The sequence below is a fragment of the Saccopteryx bilineata genome, chromosome 7 (assembly GCF_036850765.1).
Source record: "Saccopteryx bilineata isolate mSacBil1 chromosome 7, mSacBil1_pri_phased_curated, whole genome shotgun sequence".
Taxonomy (NCBI): Eukaryota; Metazoa; Chordata; class Mammalia; order Chiroptera; family Emballonuridae; genus Saccopteryx; species Saccopteryx bilineata.
In genome coordinates this window covers 56181618-56201526 of record NC_089496.1, presented here as the reverse complement: position 1 = coordinate 56201526, position 19909 = coordinate 56181618, and the positions used below count along the sequence as shown (strand labels likewise).

General features: G+C 52.9%; 1 protein-coding gene across 4 annotated transcripts in view; it reads left to right on the top strand.

Annotated features, from left to right (window-relative positions):
• Nucleotides 1–239: 239 nt before the first annotated feature.
• IKZF1 (IKAROS family zinc finger 1) overlaps nt 240–19909 on the top strand; it is a 107230-nt gene continuing 87560 nt past the window's right edge. For 2 of the 4 annotated variants that reach the window (XM_066238640.1, XM_066238637.1), the window contains exons 1-2: nt 703–837; nt 18648–18701. In XM_066238640.1, coding sequence (XP_066094737.1) covers nt 729–837; nt 18648–18701 — 163 coding nt within the window. In that variant the 5' untranslated portion in view covers nt 703–728. Of the gene's footprint in view, nt 295–696; nt 838–18647; nt 18702–19909 lie in introns of those variants that run through there. The other 2 variants (XM_066238638.1, XM_066238636.1) reach the window with 2 other exon arrangements.

Below are 19909 nucleotides of genomic sequence, written 5' to 3'. Positions count from 1 at the left end.
CCCGGCTCTTGACCGGGTGGAGCCTGGCTCGTCAGACTGATGGGCTCCTGGCAGAGCAGAAGGAGACGCCGTCAGAGCGCACCCCCTGCTCTAACCGATACCCTCCGCGCCCGGCGCGCGCGCTGCGGGCTCGGGGAGGGTGCGTCTGAGGCGCACAGAGCCGCGAGCGGGATCGCCGCCGCCGCCACCTCCTCCGCTACCCGCCCTTTCACACCTGCGTGTGCTCACGGGCCAAGATGGAAGGCGCGATCCTAACTTCTGCCGCGAGCAGGTGGGAGGGCAGAGAGCCGAGAGGTATTCCATTGGTTGTCTGGGAAAAGGAAGTGCACCTTCCCTCCCCAGCGGGGGATCGACTCTCCCTCCCCCTCGGGTGGGCACTCAGAACTTGGGGTCGCAGCCAGAACCTGGGAGCCAAGTGGCCCCCGTCCCAGGGCAGTGGAGCAGGGCGGGCAGGGGACACCCTCAGACACTCGGGAAAGTGCTTCCTGGTATCCCGAGTCCCGCGAGTTCCCCCAGCCGGGCGAGCATGCAGGGCCCGAGAAGAGCGGCCCCAAGCGCCCGGTGGCGGGGCCAGAAAGCGTGCGTCTCTTCCTTCCGCCGCCCCGCATGCGTCGCCCGCGCCGGGCCCCCAAGGGTTAAACGTAGGTCCCGCCGCGCCGCGGGCGATCCCGCCGCCGGCTTCCCGGTGCTGAGCGCCGGCCACCGCCTGCAGCACGGGCCGCGGGGCGATGCGGCGCTGGAACGAGGAAGCGCGGCGGCGAGGGGCGGGCCGGGGCGCGCTGCGCGCGGGGGCGGCGGAGGCGCGCCGGCCGAGGCGAGCGAGGAGGGCGCTAGCAGGTATGGCCCGCGCCGCCGCCGCCCGTGGCCCGAGGGGTCTGGACCCAGCCCGGCGCCGCGACAAAGTTTGTGCGCGCGGCCCCGGAGTTGCGGTCGGGACAGTGCCGCGCGAGCCAGAGACCCGGCGGCGGGGCGCAGGCGGGGCGTTCGGCTCTGTGCCGCGCTCCGAGTCCCGCTCCGCATCCCGCTCGGTGCCCGAGCCCCGTCCCGCTCCGCGTCCCGCTCTGTGCCCCGCGCGTGTCCTATTCCGTGTTCCCGAGCGAGGGCCGGGGCAGCTGTGGGGCTGGTCGAGCCGGGACCGGCGCGCGCACAGCCCCGAAGTTTGCGGGGCGCGGGGCAGCGGCCGCCTGTGGCTAGGCGCCGAGGGCCAAGTGCGCGGCCCGTGGGCGGCGCTGTGCGCGCGGGCCAGCGGCGGGCCCGCAGCTGGAAAGCCGGGTCCTGGCCGGCGGGGGGTGGGGAGTGTGGCGGAGAAATGGGGAACAATGTGAGCGAGCAACTCCAGGAAGTCATTGTGAAAGAAAGCAGGGAAGAGCGCGGTGGCTGAGGGCACTCTAACAAGTGCCTGCGCGGCCCGCGCCGGGGCGGCGACTGAAGCGACAGTCCCTGGGTCCCCACGGAGCGCAGTCGAGCCGGCCGACTCGCTGAGCCCCGCAGGGCGGACGGAGTCCGGGCCCTGAGGTTGCCCTTCGAGCCGGAGGATTAATCTTGGCCCCCAAAGTGCGACGCACAAATCCACGTGAGTGTTTTCCATTGAATTTCAAAAAGAAACCTTGGGGTAGCCGGTGGAGGAGAGAGAGAGAAAGGGACAGAGAGAGAGAGAGAAGGCAGTAAGATTCCTAACCCCTGGTTCCCTCTGGTCAGGTCCGCCTCTCCTTTCTGGGGACAGTGAGAGTACAGGTGCCTGGCCTGGTCCGCGCGCAGTGGAACAGCTCCGAGCCACCTGCTGTCACCATGAGGACCGTCTAGCTCCAGTCACGCCTAAATTGATATATATACTTACACAGCGAGATCAGGAGGTCAGCCTTTATGAAGTCATTCATAAAGAGCTCGTGTGTGTGTGTGTGTGTGTGTGTGTGTGTGTGTTTGTTTTTTTCTTAATTTTGGGGTGGGAAATTTTGCTTGTATATACAATACAATACACGAGACCCAGTCTGAACTTGCTTTCTGCCAAATAGAATTCACGTCGTTGGTTAAAAAAGTTAGTAGGACTTCTGCTGTCTGCGATTTTGGCTCTCGGGTTAGGAAAACGCCTGGGCAATCCGGCACCGGGTTACTTGCGACTGAATTTGAAATGTTTTAAAGACAAGACAGACATGTCAGGGATAATTGGTGTTTCCTAAGGAATGTCAGGAAGGTGTGAATTTTTTGTTTGTTTGCTTGTTTTCATCGGGATGCACCGAGCACTGGCATCTAGGATCTCTCTCATAAGGGTCTGATCAGTGTACAGCTTTCAAATTCAGGTGCCAGGCTCTCCCAGGGTACAGCGGCCCAGCGTGAGTCCAGGGCCGAATGCCCGCCCAGGGTGGACACTCCCTTCCCCACCTGGCACCCCTCGGAGTACTTCAGTCCTGAGGTACCTTGTTTTGATCTCGGAGAGGCAAACTGCTGTGGAAGAAAGGCTTTCTTACTAGTCCAATCTTCTTCTGTTCATCGAGGGAAAGAAGAATTTTTTCTTTTTATGGAAGTTGAAAATATTTAATAGGCATGCTATTTAAACATTGGTGGAAATTGGAGTCATTCTAAAGATTGGTTCACTTTGGTGGGTGAGTTGAGAGTGGGGGGGAGCCTTGAAGGGAACGATTGGAGCCTCTTGAATTTCTTTCTTTTGTTTTAAGCTGTTTGGTGTGGTGAGGTGGATGGAGCTGATCGCCTTTTGCTGGGCTTCTGAAAGTAACAATTGAAGCGTTATTTATATTAAGGGTGTCAGAATTATTTCAGTGACAAATCAGATTATTTGGTTTGCGGCTTAAAATTTAAAGTGACAAATAGCCGTGACAGGAGGATTACCTGCTTACATCACAGAATATGCAGAACATGTTCAAAAATAACTTGTATACACAGACAGAAATAATGATGTCACATTTTAGAGTCCTGTGTTTAGAGTCCTGTGCTTTTTCTGGTTTGATACAATGTATCCAATTGCACGTTCATGCCCCCCCTTTTTGTTAAAACATGAAAAAGAAAATGTGCTTCCCGATCCAACAGTCTACCACCAGAGCTGATTGCTAACACATTTTATTGAGTTAAATGGTCTTATTTTCTTCCCCTTTTGTTTTATGGCGACACTGGAAGACAGGAGTTTTAGAAACTCCACCATGCCTGTTTGTGTAACTCCTCAGTGTTTTAATCAGAGTGCTACATGTTGAAAAAGGACACACCCTGCAAAATTCAGGAACACTGTAGCAATCCTTAGCCGCCATTCCGGGAAGAGCCCACGTGGTCTGTAAAATAAAAGTATGCCTCTGTCACAGCTCGACCCCCTGAGAAGTTGGTTCCTCAGTCTCCTGAGAGGAGGTTGACGGTGGCTATCCTTGCAGACACTTCCCATGTTGAAAAATTAAGATAACAGCAAATTTCCTGGCCGGAGGTCTGAAGGCCACGAGTGCTGGGGGCCGTCGCCGGCGTCTTCCTCGCTTGGCTTAAGAGACTCAAGAGTTTGATGACGGTATCGTTCTCTGGTTTGGGGATTTTTTTTTTTTCTGCACTTGAGTCGGATTTGTGTATTTTGCATTCGGCTTATGTAACAACACATTGTCACCATAAATGACAGGCTTTTGGAATTTGAGAGGACACTATGTGTAAGACTGCCTATTGCATGCCACGGAACACCCACACCCACATCCGTATTGCATGGGAACTTTGAGATTCTGCGTGCATTAATAGATACGGGCTATAGACACGCACACACATAGGCGCACGCAGACACATGCGCATGCAGACAGAGACTGGGGCGGGGGGGGGGGGCAGGTGGGAAAGAGTGTTAACATCTAATGACCCGACCCGAGTAATGTGGCATCTCCTTTTTTTAATTTTTGGGTTTTTTTGTGGGGCTGTTGTTGTTGTTTTTTAAACCTTGTACTAAAACAGATGTCTCTTTCGATCTATCCTGGTGAGTCTAGTTGTAAATGATGTGAGTGCCTTGGGGGTCGTCTGCCTGACGCCGCACGGGTCATGTAATGTGAGGCAGTGAGCCCAGAATTAGTCACGGGTGACACCGTTCGTTCAGCGACGCCTTCGGCTCTCCTCTCCCCTGGTCTGTGTGGCTGTGAAGTACAGATCGGTTTGGCAGCCTCGCTCTAAGTGAGGGCAGGTCCGTGGCCGTGACAGCCACGCCCGTGACACCCTGGCTGCTTCTCAGACCCACAGCGAGCGCTCAGGGTGCTGTGGCGTCTGCTTCCTGCCCTGGACGCTGTGCTTCCCGCCCCAGCCCTGAGCTTTACTCCCGGCCCTCCGCCCCCCCCCCCCTCTGCCTATCCAGAGCTGCCAGACACGTGGCTCATGGTCCACTTCATGCACGGAGGACACAGAGATGTGAAAGAGACAAGTGACCCGTTCCTTACAAGAACAGAACCAGAATCACTCCCTGGGCCAGGTTACACCTTGAAAATAAAAATATTCTGTTGGGCTCCAAACAAGCACACACACTTTGGGGGGGGGAGAGGGAGGGATGGAGATCCTAGCAAAGCTAGGTTGCAGGGTATCAGCCTTGTGCACACTTTGCAAATTCAGACGAGGAGAGAGGGAGGAATAGCGTCCCCCAGGGCTCTGGGAAGCCAAGACCAGACTTTTTCTGTATTTATTTTATGGTGCTGGCGCCTCGCCGTGCCCACTGTTTCTTTGTGGGGACCTATGGGTGTTCCTGTTGTTGCTCTTTGCAGCTTTAATAAATGACTTCCCACCTGGGCTTATCTTTCTGTAATATAGGTTCACAGCCCTCAGTTTCCCGTGCCGCGGCTTTCGATAGCTTACGTTTGACGTCGTTTTTTTAAATGTTCGGCAATAGTTTGACAAAATATTTTTTGAGATGTTACACAATGCTAGGAGTAAAGTGAAACAGCACCCAGACGCCCTGAGGACATTTCTGAGTGGAGAGGGGGCGGCTGGCCCACCCTGTGGTGGCGTGCCTGTCCCTGTCCCTGTCCCTGTGTCCCTGTCCCCATCCCAAAGTGCCTGGAGGGAAGAGGCTGAGGCTGGGGCTGTGGCAGCCGCCCACGGGTCCAGTGGCTGCCTTTCCCTCCTCACATTCACTGTGATAAGTGGGGTGGACGCCCCGGGCCGCCTGCAGGGACCCAGCAGGTAGTAAACTGTTAGGGAGGGTGAAAGCCCGGAGCTCTTCCCGCTGCAGGCCTGGCCCCATCTCCCTCCTCCCGTGGCCACTTCTGGGGGAGAACACGAGATTGATTCCCCGTTGGCTGACGGAGCTCCCCATCCCACCGCAGCGTGTGAAGTCAGACCCAATAATCTCTGAACCCGCCTCGGTCAGGACAGGAAGCCCAGGCTCCCTTCCTGCCTCTGTTTTCCTGACAGAAAACTATCTTCCCTCCTTTTTTGCATATTTGGCACATGGTTCCACCTTTCTCTCCGCCCCGGGGGAGTGTGAAGGCGGCAGTGAGGAGAAGGCCTCCCAGCGGGACAGCAGGGTCCCTCCCGGGTGGCTGAGTGGAGGGCACTGTGTGGTCCAAGGACCCCAGTCGTCCACGTCGGGACGTGAGTGTGGGAGGCACAGGCGCGCTGGTGAGTGCTCCCCTCCCACCCCGGGGCGGGTTGTTTGCTGGGCTCCCCTAGAAAGGGGTGGCCGGTGTCTCCCGTACCCAGCACCTGCCCACCCTCCTGGCCGACTGATTGTGTGGGTAAGAGAGGGAGACTCGGGGAGCTCTCTGCTTCCCGGTGGTCCCGCGGGCCACCTGCTGAGATCTCCTGGTGCAAGGCCACCGCCTGACGAATGGCTGAAAACGGGCCCTAATTAGTGGGAACGTGGGTTCCATGATTCACTTTCCCTCATCAGCTCAGCTCACGGTGGCGAAGGGAAATCTGACTCTCTTCCTGCCCTTTTCGCGCCAGAAGTTGGCTCTAATGGCCAGACAGTGGGTGGCAGAGCTTCTAGGGGTGCTGAGGGAGGGAGGGGGTGGCCACGCAGGTGGACCCAGTATCACTCTGTGGGCCTTTCCTTCCCTCCCCTCCCCAGCCCACCCCCTTTCTTTCCCGTGTGGGGTTCTTGCAGAGACGATTAAAACAACTAGAAATGGCATCGGAGGATCTTTAAATGGCCTTATACATATTGAAATAGATTTTTACGCTTCATTTCTGAGATCACACACTCAACTCCGACCCTCCAGAGCCTCTTCTGTTCATCGGAAACTGTTTTTAAAATGAACAGCGGGGTGTGGGTGGGAGTCCCTGTCTACAGAGGTTGGGGTTCCACGATGAACAGCGTGGGGGTGCGTTTTCTGCGGTTAGATCACATTCTCTTGCTGACCCGTCTTGGAGCAACGAAAGCAAGCCATGAGATTCCCTCTCTGGAACGAATGGGGGAAAAAAATGTTAAATTTAGAATCTTTAGGAGAAATGAAAAAGAGGAATTGATCTTTCGTAAGCTTCCTCGGGAGGCCTTCTGAAATGTCCTCAGGGCTTCTGATGGCACCAGAGACAGCCAGCGATCCCCCCGGCCGCAGCCCACTCCTCCCCGGGAAAAGAGCTTTCTCCTGGCTCCGAGTTTTGCGAGGGGCAGAAGAAAACGAAGGTGATATATTCAAAGAGATCCACAGTGAAAAACATATTGATACACGGAGGATCCCACCTCATTAAATTGAAACCATGCTGCTCATTATCTCAGGTTGTTAGAGATAAGGCCACTAATTACCATGTGGAAATGATTGGGGATCAGTCCAGCTTTTTTGTTTGTTTTTTTTTTCTTCTGTGTGTGTGTTTTCCTGGTTCTGCCTGGGGTTGTTTGTGTACATTTTCCTGAATGTAAAGAATTTTCAGATTGATTTAGACCAGACAAGGCGTTTGTAGAAGAAGTGTAATTGACAAAAACAAAACAAAACAAAAAAAAAAAACAAACTTAAAAGTAACGCCTTGGAAATAAATAATTTAAGGGGGTGTAAGTAAGGGCCGCGGGGAAATCTGACGACAGAGTTTAAAAGGAGCTTTTCCTCTGTTTTGCTCTCTGAGGGACGTGAGCGTTTTCTGCCAGATTATAAATAAAGACAAGCCGGTATTTGTAGCCGTCCACGAATGAGGAAGTTGTACCTTCTCTGAGGCTCCGATGCTGGCACCCTCACCCCCGCCCTGGGTTTGCATGGAGACAGTGTAGGCGAAAGGTTGGGGATTACAGAACGGGCTCCCGGCGATCCTGCCGGGGCCTGGGACCCACCGGGCGTTGCGTTCCTGCGTACCCGCTCTCTGTTCCATGGGGGTGGGTGGTCGTCCCCAGAGGCTCTGAGGTTTGGGGTTAGTGCTGAGCCGTTCTCCGTCACGGAATCAAGCAAGTGAGCTCTCTGTAGAACTTTTCTTGATGATTTGATTCAACTCAAGAGCCAGTCAGATCATCAAGCGGATGTCCTTCTCTTAATTATTTGATTTCTTGCCCCTAGCAACTCTTGTTGCCAAATAATGGATCAGTGTATCAACTGGTGATACACTGTATCGATGGAGATACACTGATTCTTCCCTCCGCCTCCTCAGACACAGGGTCACTGGACTTGAGCTTAAATGGTGTGAAGTTGGGGTGAACGAGGAGACTGTTCTGAGTACAAACCGTTGTCCAGACCACGGTGGACCTAGATTTAAAGGAATCTATCCGCATTCTGCCGACTGTGGACGTAACTGAAAATGTGAGCGCAGGTCATTTCTTAAATAACAGTTATGAAAAGTGACCTCAGGTTCATTGATGATCGTTGATCATTTTGTTGTGGGTGTTGTAAAAGAACTGAGCCCAGAATGCAAGCTAGACTCTAAGGAGGACTTTCCATTAGCCCGGAAACCGTGTGGCCTCGACAGTTGGGAGAGAGTCAGACTGTGACCGGAAGAGGCTGCACCCCTCCTCCTCTCTGGAGCTCCGACGAAATACTCCGCATCAGAGGTCGGGCCAGGCAGCCCTTTATAGTGCAGAGAGCAGGAGGGAAAAGTTACCTGGGTGACAGTGCTCCCCGGGATGTGTTAGCTGTAGAACACCTCCCCTCTGTGTCTGCGTCCAGATGTGCATGTAGGCTTTGTCTCACCACCCGCTGGGCGGTGGAGACGTATCAACACAAAATGGAAAAAAAAAATAGAAAAGGTTTTTAAAAAGTTTCTAGTTCCTAAGACGATGTCCTCCGTGGGCAAGTGGGCTTCCTTCCCGGTTATTGTTACTAAACACATATCTGTGAATGTGCCTGGATGAAGCAACTGGAGATTTCTTGTGAGAATCTGCATGATTTTACTTCTTTGGGTCTAAAGAACACAGAGCTTTCGCCTGAGAAACTTCTGCAAACACTTCTCTGCGAACGGAAGTCAGATGGCCTTGTGGAAACCTCAGGCTCGGTGACAGGTGCATTCTGGAGAATGTGATGGGTGGGCAAGGATGGCTTCCTACACCCGGCTCAGTTTCCATTTTGAGTTTTAACGTGTCCCCGGAAAAATCATCTCCTGATGGGTGAAGATAAAACCTCCCCGCTGAGCAGGCCCCACGAGATACTGTTCTCTGGGGTGACAGCCCACGGCCTCTCTGAGGAAATACCTTAGTTAAACAGGGAGACTGTATTTATCTAGTTTTAAAAATGGGAAAAGAAATTTAAAAAAAATTAAAAACTCTTTGAAAAGAGTCAGAACACCGAATTGTCCATGTGGGTCCCCTCTGCCTCTTCAGTTTATAAGAATAAATGACAAAGACATCAGCCCTTGGGGGTAGGCCCATATAAATCATCGTTCAGGGGCAGTTTTTTTTTTTTTTAATCATTTTTAAGATGGAGGCCTGTCTCACTACGCTGTTGTTGCTGGCCGCGCAGGAAGGCTGTCTGAAATCGAGAAGAAGGTGGGAGAAAATCAGTCTAAACTTATTCCTATAATATATATATTATATATATTATTATATATATTATATATTATATATATATATTCAACTGAAGTGGCGAAATGTAGAGAGAGCCATTTATATTTGAGGAAGCTACTTAGGAAGTGGGTGAGAATCAGGAAAAGTCCTAAACAGCATATGTAAATTTTGAGCGCATTCGCTGTGTAAACAGTAGTTAGGGTGGGTGGTTCGGAGGCCAGGGGAACTGAAGGTCCCCACCAGGGAGCCTGTTCTGCCCGCTGAGGGGCCACCATGGGACAGGGGGCCAGGCTCAGGAGGTGCGCGATGCAAGGAAGGGCAGCCCCCACCCCTGATCGTGGCTCTGCACCTGCCGGACGGCGCTGTGTCCCCAACTCCATTTTCTCTTATCTTTTTAGAATTCTTGCTATAATACCTCACATCTTGTTGTTATTCCCCCCCCCCTCTATGTCCCTTTGAGAAAGGCGGCTTCCTGACTGCATTTATAAATGTCTCTGTGTTGTTGTTTTTTTTTTCCTTCTGCACCAAAAAAACCTCTTGCTAAGAACGTTTCCCGACTGCTGGGATCTTAGCCGTGGTGGAGAGGTCCCCTGGTCCCCTGGTCCCCTCTAGGCTGTTCCTGCCTCAGGGAAAGAAACGTGAGCCAGGGAAGCAGGTTCACAGCGGAGCAAACCGCCACCGGCAGCATGATCTGTGGCTCGGCTAAATATGGGGGGGCTGGGGGGGGTGGAAGAGGGGTAAGAGCCGAATGGGATCCCTGCTGTCCTGTGTGCGTCTTGGCCTTCATTGTTACGACGCCAGCAATCCTCTGTGGAATAATCATGAAAAGGTGTGGATTGGCAGCTCATTTTTGAAAAAAAAAATTGAAAAGCACCCGGAATGAAATGAATGCGCTAAAGTTTTCACATTCTCCCGACCTGCACTGTCAGGTTGTGGGAGAAACCTGCTAGGTCCCCCCCCCACCACCACCACTCGACACAAAAGCCCCACAGACAGACGCAGACGGCCTGGGCCCCTGCCTCCTGCCACATTTCTTCACGGCGACTGAGAGACTGGCAAAAATAAAATCTCCCCATCGGAAAAGGAAGGGACCTTCTTCCGGGCTGGACGAATGGCTTCTCCGACCGAGGGCTGTGACCTGAGGCATTCGACACAGACTCTGGTCCCGGCCCCTGTCCTCCCCCCCCCCAAAAAAAAACCCGCCCCCTTCAGAAGAAGCGTCATTGTCACTGAGTGCCTCAGGAAGTCACTCCAAATGTGAGTGCCGAGCACCGTCACTGGTCAGGGAGGGAGCTGCAGTCGTGTACATTGGAGCAAACAACCAGCGTTTCCATGTAGCGTAGAAGTTCAGGGGTGGGGGCGGGAGGAAGTGTGTGTCCTTTGGGGAGTCCCGTAGAGAACACGGCTGTTTGCTGCTGGGGTGCAGCAAACGCCCCAGGTTTTAAATGTGGGGTGACTGTGCTGGACTTGGAAGTTCTGATGGGCAGGACAAGTAGAGCAGAGAGGGTTCACCGGTGCATGAACGGTGGGTGCAAATCTCAGCTCTCTTGTCTGTGAGGTGTGTACCCTTCGGGCTGGGAACTTCCTTTGTAGCCTCGGTTTTCCCGTATATAAAATGGAAATAGTAAGACATATTATAGATAATAATAATAATAATAATAATAATAATAAATGTCCTGACTAGGTGGTAGCACAGTGGATAGAGCATTGGACTGGGATGCAAAGGACTCAGTTTCAAAACCCCGAGGTCGCCAGCTCGAGCGTGGGTTCATCTGGCTTGAGCGTGGGATCATAGACATGACCTCATGATCGCTGGCTTGAGCCCAGAGGTCGCCAACTTGAAGCCCAAGGTTACTTACTGGCTTGAGCCCAAGGTTGCTGGCTTTAGCAAGGGGTCACTGGCTCTGCTGTAGCCCCCTGGTCAAAGCACATATGAGAAAGCAATCAATGAACAACTAAGGAGCTGCAACAAAGAATTGATGCTTTTCATCTCTCTCCCTTCCTGTCTGTCTGTCCCTGTCTGTCCCTCTCTCTGTCTCTGTCACAAAAATAAATAAATAATAATAATAATAAAATAACATGGCTTAATTTTGAAGATGAAAGGCAAACATTTAACAATGAGTGTTGGATATTGGACCTGGGTTGGACACCACACAGACACGCAGAGGAAATGGTGGGCAAGGAGGGTGATGCTCGTGGTCCTGGGGCCCGAGCCGTTTCCCTGGGAAACGCACACGGGTACGTAGTAGGTTGTTTGAATAAAGCTACCTAACACCAGTACCCTCCCATTTCCAAGCTCTTCTGACGTATATAAGATAGCCCAGAAATGTTATGAAATACTACTGGGCAAACAATTTCCTAGACCGTATGGGAGAGGGGAAGCATTTGTTTGCAGGTACGTGTGTGTGTATATGTGCATCTATGTATGTGTGTGCATCTATGTATGTGTATGTGCATCTAGTATATGTGTATATGTGCATCTATGTATGTGGGTATGTGCATCTGTGTATATGTGTGTATATGTGCATCTATGTATGTGTGTGTATGTGCATCTATGTATGTGTGTATGTGCATCTAGTATATGTGTATATGTGCATCTATGTATGTGGGTATGTGCATCTGTGTATATGTGTGTATATGTGCATCTGTGTATGTGTGTGTATGTGCATCTATGTATGTGTGTATGTGCATCTAGTATATGTGTATATGTGCATCTATGTATGTGGGTATGTGCATCTGTGTATATGTGTGTATATGTGCATCTGTGTATGTGTGTGTATGTGCATCTATGTATGTGTGTATGTGCATCTATGTATGTGTGTATGTGTGCATCTATGTATGTGTGTATGTGCATCTATGTATATGTGTGTGCACCTATGTATATGTGTATATGTGCATCTGTGTATATGTGTGTATATGTGCATCTATGCATGTGTGTATGTGTGCATCTATGTATATGTGTATATGTGCATTTGTGTATATGTGTGTGCATCTATGTATATGTGTATATGTGCATCTGTGTATATGTGTGTATATGTGTATCTATGCATGTGTGTATGTGTGCATCTATGTATATGTGTATATGTGCATCTGTGTATATGTGTGTATATGTGCATCTATGCATGTATGTAATGCATCTGTGTATATGTGTGTGTGCATCTATGTATATGTGCATCTGTGTATATGTGTGTATATGTGCACCTATGCATGTGTGTATGTGTGCATCTATGTATGTATGTGTACGTGTACATCTATGTATATGTGTGTATATGTATATGTACATCTTTGTATGTATATCTGTGTGTATATGTATGTACCTCTTTTTTGTGTCTTATTATTGAGGCATAATTGACATATAGCATAATATTCCAGGTACACAACGTAACGACTTATTATTTGTCTACTTTTTATGTATTGCAAAATGATTGCCACAACCTGTCACCACACAGAGTTGCAAACACCTTTTTTAAAAATTATTATTATTCCTTGTGATGAAATTGTTACGGTTTGCTTTCTTAGCAGCTCTTCAGAATATGGTGTATTCACAGGTTTTGACTATGGTCCTTATGCTGTATGTGGCATTTTGGGGGCAAAAAAAAGATTTGTGTTGTTTGACCCTCAGAAAACTAAGGCTTGAAGCCTGTGGCTGCGCGGCGTGCCCCGTGAGCACTTGTCCCCGTGACGGGCTGACGGTCCCTCCCAGACGGCTGGCAGGCTGCGGACTCCACACTTTAAGAGCCTGAGTTTGGGCAGCTCAAAAGGGGATCAAGCTGCCGTCTGTGACAAGCACCTTCTACTTCAACGTCGCGAATTCTGGCCCCCAATTGCAGGATTCTGGAAGCCCAGCGACTCAGAGCAAACACTCCCGAGGGAGGTGTTCACCTGGGGACAAGGGTGGGCCCGAGAGGACCCTGCAGAGGCTCTGAGGAGCGCCACCAGCCCTGCCCCCTGGCGGGGCCCTCGCCGTCCCTTGTGCTTTGGAGCCAGCTCTTCCCAGGGCTGCCTGGTCACTCTCAGGCAGAAATGAGGACACTCCTCCTGGAGCCTTGCCCGACCCTCTCGGAAGCCACCGCCGCCCGGGGCCCTTGGCGGCTCCTCCCCAGGCGGGAGGCAGCCAGGTTCTGGTCCCTTGTGGTGTGCAAGGAGGAAAGACAGGAAGGTCAGGAGGGTGTTTCCAGAAACTCTCTTTGTCCACGTGGGAAGCTCCTTGGAAGGCCCGACATGAGCCACAAGACCACGTTCCCCTGGTCCGGCCTCTGGGGCAGCAGTGGGGCCGGCCATGGGCATGGACGCTCCTGCTTCTCAGGGCGTCGGCCTGAAGCTCCACACCCGCTCAAGTCATCGAAATGCCAACTCTGTCGGCCTGAAGCTGGGAGAGTCTCGCTGGATCCTGTTGACTCAGAAGGACCGGAGAGAGATGCAGAGATGGAGAGACAGAGAGAGGGAGAGGGAGGGAGAGAGGGAGAGGCTCCCAGATCAGTGGCCCCCTCCGGATTCGGAGGAGAGAGGGTGGACGGAGACAGCAGGCTGCGTCTCCATGATGGACGGATGGCCATCTGTCTGCAGCCTCTGTCCCCTGGCCCTGGACCTATCTCCGCCCCTGCCTCCCCATCTGCAGGGGTCCCACTCGCTTGCCCCCAGGAAACCACGGAAGCGTTCACGTTGCCAGCACGGCCCAGGTGGGCTGCCCACTGGGCTGCCTTGCTTTCCACCGTCCGGGGGTCGGTCTCTGGCCTGAGGTCGTTTGGACAGCATCACAGCGTGTTTCTGTGAGGGGGTGACTCCCTGTGGCACCTCCCGTCCCAGGCCCCCAGGTCTTGCGTTCCGTTCAGGTGAAGGTTAGCGAAAATAAGCTCTTCATTTGCTTTTGGGCAAACTCCTCTTCCTGGCTGTCGACTCCTTTCTGGCCGAGGGCGTGTAGAGCCTGAGTCTGGTTTTCTCCCTGACGCTGAGCTTTGCTTCCATGGGGGGGGGGGAGGCTCATTCGGCTCAGAGAGGGTGCTGCCTGAGCTCCGGGGGGTGGGGTGGGGTCTCACTGCTGTCCTGAGATCCCCAGGGCTGCCCTGTGGTCTTGAACGGAGTCCCTTTCCTCTTCCTCAGTTTCCCACTCTTGGATTATTAGCCCTTTGGTCTTTGTCTAAATGCAAAGTCACCGTTACCAAATAAATAAAAAGAAAGAAAGAAAAAAAAGTACTTTTTTTTTATCCCAAGAGATGTACATTTGGAGTTTGGGGACGTGTGAGGGAAGGAGGCGGTCACGTCGGCCACGGCGTGATGTCAGACAGGACGGGCCACAGAGTTTGCAGGGTCCAGAGCAGCCGGGACCCCAGTGCGCTGTTCCTCAGTTACTCAGAATGTCAGGTGGTGGGGACATCCAGGAGCCCCCCCCCCCGCAGGCCCAGGACGGCCCTGGCCGCACGCCCGTGGAGAGGCCATGACTTCCGAGCCGGCTGGACGAGCCCAGGGGTGGGGGCGAGGATCTGAGTGAGGCTCGTGACGCAGTAAGCTCCGTGTGCCGTGTATTGGGGGTGGGGTGGGGAGGGAGGCGCGGACATTTAGGGACATGGAAACGGCCTGGTGGCCACAGTTCCAGTCCCCTGGTTGAGTGTCATCGGCTCCGTCCCACGTCCTCATCCTGAGTGTGTCAGTGTGTGCAGACGGCTGCGGGGGAAGGGCTGTTCCAGGAAGGGGCCCTCACCCGTCCCCCCCGGAAAGGGACACTCGGAACACCACGGTGAGGTGACTGCCCAGGGGGAGGGCTTCCCCCGCAGAGCAGACCCTGACCTGGGCCTCAGCCTTGGGCACGGAGCTTTGGTTTTCTCTTTCCTGATGTGACCTCACTTCCGTCCACCTGGATGGATGGATGGATGGATGCATGGATGGATGGATGCATGGATGGATGGATGCATGCATGCATGCATGCATGGATGGATGGATGCATGGATGGATGGATGCATGGATGGATGGATGGATGGATGCATGCATGCATGGATGGATGGATGCATGGATGGATGGATGGATGGATGGATGGATGGATGGATGATGGATGGATGGATGATGGATGAATGGATGGATGGATGATGGATGGATGATGGATGGATGGATGGATGGATGGATGATGGATGGATGGATGGATGGATGAATGGATGGATGGGATGATGGATGCATGGATGGATGGATGGATGATGGATGGATGGATGATGGATGGATGGATGGATGATGGATGGATGGATGGATGGATGGATGGATGGGATGATGGATGCATGGATGGATGGATGGATGATGGATGGATGGATGATGGATGGATGGATGGATGGACGATGGATGGATGGATGGATGGATGATGGATGATGGATGGATGGATGCATGGATGGATGGATGCATGGATGGATGGATGGATGCATGCATGCATGCATGGATGGATGGATGCATGGATGGATGGATGCATGGATGGATGGATGCATGCATGCATGCATGGATGGATGGATGCATGGATGGATGGATGGATGGATGGATGATGGATGGATGATGGATGGATGGATGGATGGACGATGGATGGATGGATGGATGGATGATGGATGGATGGATGGATGGATGGATGATGGATGGATGGATGGATGGATGAATGGATGGATGGGATGATGGATGCATGGATGGATGGATGGATGATGGATGGATGGATGATGGATGGATGGATGGATGGATGATGGATGGATGGATGGATGGATGATGGATGGATGGATGGATGATGGATGGATGGATGGATGGATGAATGGATGGATGGGATGATGGATGGATGGATGGATGGTTGGATGATGGATGGATGGGATGATGGATGGATGGATGATGGATGAATGGATGGATGATAAATGGATGGATGGATGGTTGGATGATGGATGGATGGGATGATAGATGGATGGATGGATGATGGATGGATGGGATGATGGATGGATGGGATGATAGATGGATGGATGGATGATGGATGGATGGGATGATGGATGGATGGATGATGGATGAATGGATGGATGGATGGATGGATGGATGAATGGATGGATGGGATGATGGATGGATGGATGGATGGGATGATGGATGGATGGATGGATGGTTGGATGATGGATGGATGGGATGATGGATGGATGGATGGATGGATGATGGATGAATGGATGGATGGATGATGGATGGATGGATGGATGGATGGATGGGATGATGGATGGATAGATGGTTGGATGATGGATGGATGGATGGATGGATGGTTGGATGATGGATGGATGGGATGATGGATGGATGGATGGATGGATGATGGATGAATGGATGGATGGATGATGGATGGATGATGGATGGATGGATGGGATGATGGATGGATAGATGGTTGGATGATGGATGGATGGATGGATGGTTAGATGATGGATGGATGGGATGATGGATGGATGGATGGATGGATGGGATGATGGATGGATAGATGGATGGATGATGGATGGATGGATGGATGAAGGGGACCTCAGTGTTGAACTTGGTGCCAACGTATTCTGCCCCTGAGAGCTAAATCGAAAGCTCCCCCCCCCGGCACGCTGGCACGTGTGCTGGTGGCGAGCCATCAGCTGAGCCTTAGGAAACATATTTTTTTTCTTTTAATTAGAAATAACTTGAATGTGCAGTGCAGTGTTGGTTAAATCACTTCCTACTACTGTGTAGCATGCAGTCGGTGAGAGGAAGGTGTTGCTGTACGTTTGTAAGATGAAAGAACAGGTGTGGTAGTCAGTGAAAACAGGTTCACAACAGAACGTTTGGAACGCGTTTGATACTCTGTTTCCCTCAAAAGCTCCGGGTGTGCGTGCGCACGGAAGAAAATAAGGAGTCCTCAGTGGTGGATGTTGTGGGCCTTGTCTGGCCTGTATAATAAAAAAAAAAAACTAATTTGTAAGGAACGTATCACTTACATGTTGGCAAAGCTCAACGTCACCGTCCTCACGGTGCCGTGTTAGAGACCCACTGGTCGCAGAAGGACTGGAGGACTCATGCAGGCCTCAGAGATCAATTCCGGGATGTTCCAGACCCGGGCCGTGACACGCTCTTCTCGTCCTGGGGAATACCAGCCCCTTACCGACAGTCTGTCCGGTTCCTTTGTCCACGTTTGACACTTACTAAAGGACCATGGATTTTTTTTTTTTTTTTTTTTGCTTTTCTTCCAGTAGAAGTTTAGGAGGCTTTGGACACACTGCTCTGGAGAGCCCGGTGCTCTGCTGGTGTCCGGCTCGCTTCTGGGGCTGGTATGTCTGGCTCTGGTGGCTCTGGGACACCCCCCCCCCTTTCCCGGGGCTGAAGCACTTGTGGGCCACAGAGCCTTGTCCCTTCTGTGGTCACACACTGTGCCCCACCCGAGCCACCCAGCAGCCTTGGGACCTCGTGGCGCCACTCAGATTCCCCTTTGGTGGCTTTCAGAAATAGGTGAAGGCCCCTCCCCATGCAGAACAAGGGACAGTCACTCATGTCCTCACACCCAGCGCTGGTCCCCCTGAGTCAGGAAATAGTATATCCCACGTGCTCCGTGGATGCACGGAGCCTGCTCAAACGTCAACCCGACCGCGCAGGGAAAGGTCGCCCGAGACGCTCCGCCCGTCCACACTGCTCGGACCCACACCTCTGAACCAAAGAGACAGGGGTGTCCCTCACCCCAGAGAGAAACGTGACCCCACTCAGATTCCGTGAACAGACCCAGGTTGAGAGCTCTTACACAGGTTGTCCGGCGAGCATAGGGGAGCAGAAGTGTCGAGGTCACCTTCAGTGTTCATCGGCCGGAGGGCCACCGGACACCTCCCAGGCGCAGGCCAGGACCCTTGGCGCACAGCTGAGCACGCCCTGCTCCCCCACGGGCGCCGGCTTCTCCCGGGGGTCCCCCTGGGGTCAGGGTGGCCGGCGGGACCACCCGAGGGGTCTTTCTGTCGCCACCCAAGGGCAGCTATTCCCTGTTGGCTTCCTCTCTTCTCTTCCTTATCACCCGACCTGAGGAGCCAGACATGGGCCGGCGAAACGGGAAGGTCTGAGCCTCTCCCGGCCTCGTGTGGCCGCGGCGGGCGGTGGCTCTACTTCTCCCCACACGAAGAGCGTGGCAGAGCCTGAGGCAAGGGCCCCCCCCCACCCCGAGAGCGTGGGGACAGGGACGGGCACGCCCGCGGGGCCCGGCCAGCTGCCAGGCTGGAGGTGCATTTATTATTGATGGACAGAGCACGCCAGCCGCTCAGATCTGCCGCCCGCCCGGGTAAATGAGACATTCTTCAGCAAATTGCTTCGTTTTTTTTTTGATTGCTGATTGTACGCGTGTCACCGGGCTGACTCAAGGTTCATCGATGCATGCTCAGTCAATTAGAAAGAACATAACTATGGATCAGCCAAGAGAATGAATTCTGAGCCTACAATGACCCTGGGCCATTTAATTTTCTGCTTAATTTTGTTGCAGTCAGTTTGCATTTTGGGTTATTATGCAGTAGAAAATTAACAATAAATAACAAATTTGGTCCTCCTGTGCTGGTAATGATATTTTTATAAATCTTTGTGATGCTGGGTTTTAAAAAAAAAAAAAAAAAGTAAAAGGATCGAGGCTCGTGCCCGTCTGATACTCTGGCAGCATGTGCAGAAGAAAACGCTTTATTCTTGGTAGATAACCTTGATGCTGTTAAATACACAGGGCTTCCTTATCTCTCTCTCTCTCTCTCTGTCCTCTCTGTCTCTCTCTCTCACTAGTACATGGCTTTAAACAAAAATCCCTTTTTCTCTTTCTCAGATCACCTGAGGACAATGGATGGTGATGAGAGTCAAGACATGTCCCAAGTTTCAGGTGAGACCCTTGTGAGATCCTGTTTGGGCTCCCTGAGGCCGACGTCCCCTGGGTGCCAGATGTCATGGTGGTGTTCATGGTGGGGGGAGGGGCTGTCGTGCAGAAGAATAAAACCAAGACCTCAGAGTTTGTGTCCGTGGCCCACGGTGACTCCTGGAGGTGCTCCCCGCTGGAAACCCTGGGCAGGAGGGTCTTTAAGTTAAGTTTTGCTATGACATCTGAGAGCCACTTGGAGAGGGTCTGGGATATGCCGGTGCTCTTGGGGCAGGGGGTGACTGGGGGATCTGCTCTAGACCCCGGACATGTGCCCATGACCTTGTTGACAGAGAGAGATATGGAGATAAGGGAGGGAGGGAGGGTGGGAGAGAGAGAGAGAGAGAAGGGGGAAGGGGGAGGGGGAGAAGAAGGAGGAGGAGGAGGAGGAAGAAGAAGAAGAAGAAGAAGAGGAGGAGGAGGAGGAGGAGGAGGAAGAAAGAAGAAGAAGAAGAGGAGGAGGAGGAGGAAGAAGGAGGAGGAGGAGGAAGAAGAAGAAGAAGAAAAAGGAGGAGGAGGAGGAGGAGAGAAGAAGTTTCTTACAAAACACTTGGGGGCACAGTTCAGAATATCGGCTAAGCGTGGAAACACAGCATTGCTCCCCTGACTGAGTGTTTGTTTCAAGCCACCTTGGATGTCGCTCTTCTCATCACAGGGCCCCAGGAAGTGGAGGGGTAGGCAGTGGGGGGGGGAGGCAGATCGCAGACCGTCCCGTTGGGCGACGCTAGCCCAGCCCGCCAGCTCCCAAGTTCCTAGGTGGGGAAACCCCGCTTCTGTCCACGCTGCACCCAGGAGTGGGGGGGCATGAGGGGTGCGCAGCCAAAACAGCCTCCAGGGTTCTCAGGGGTTTATTCCTCAGAGCCTCACAGATTCAGGGTCAACCCCAAGTCGGCCTCTACGGGGGAATAGCCTGTCCTGGTCTGCTGGGGGCGTGGCTGAGCTGCCCCCTCCGGTTTCCGAGTTTTTATTGATCTCGGCCTCTGGGTCTGAGTCAGTCCCCATGAAGGAGGCCAGGCCCGAGGGTGTGGGGGCTGCCCGGCCAGGCGGCCGCTCTGAAACGTGCAGGAGGGAAGATTCAAGTCATGCCACCCGGAGAGTCGTGCCCCCCCCCCCCGCTGCCCGTCCCTGACGAGTGGCTTCCCCTCCTCTCCTCTGTGCCGGCGGCTCCGGTCGCC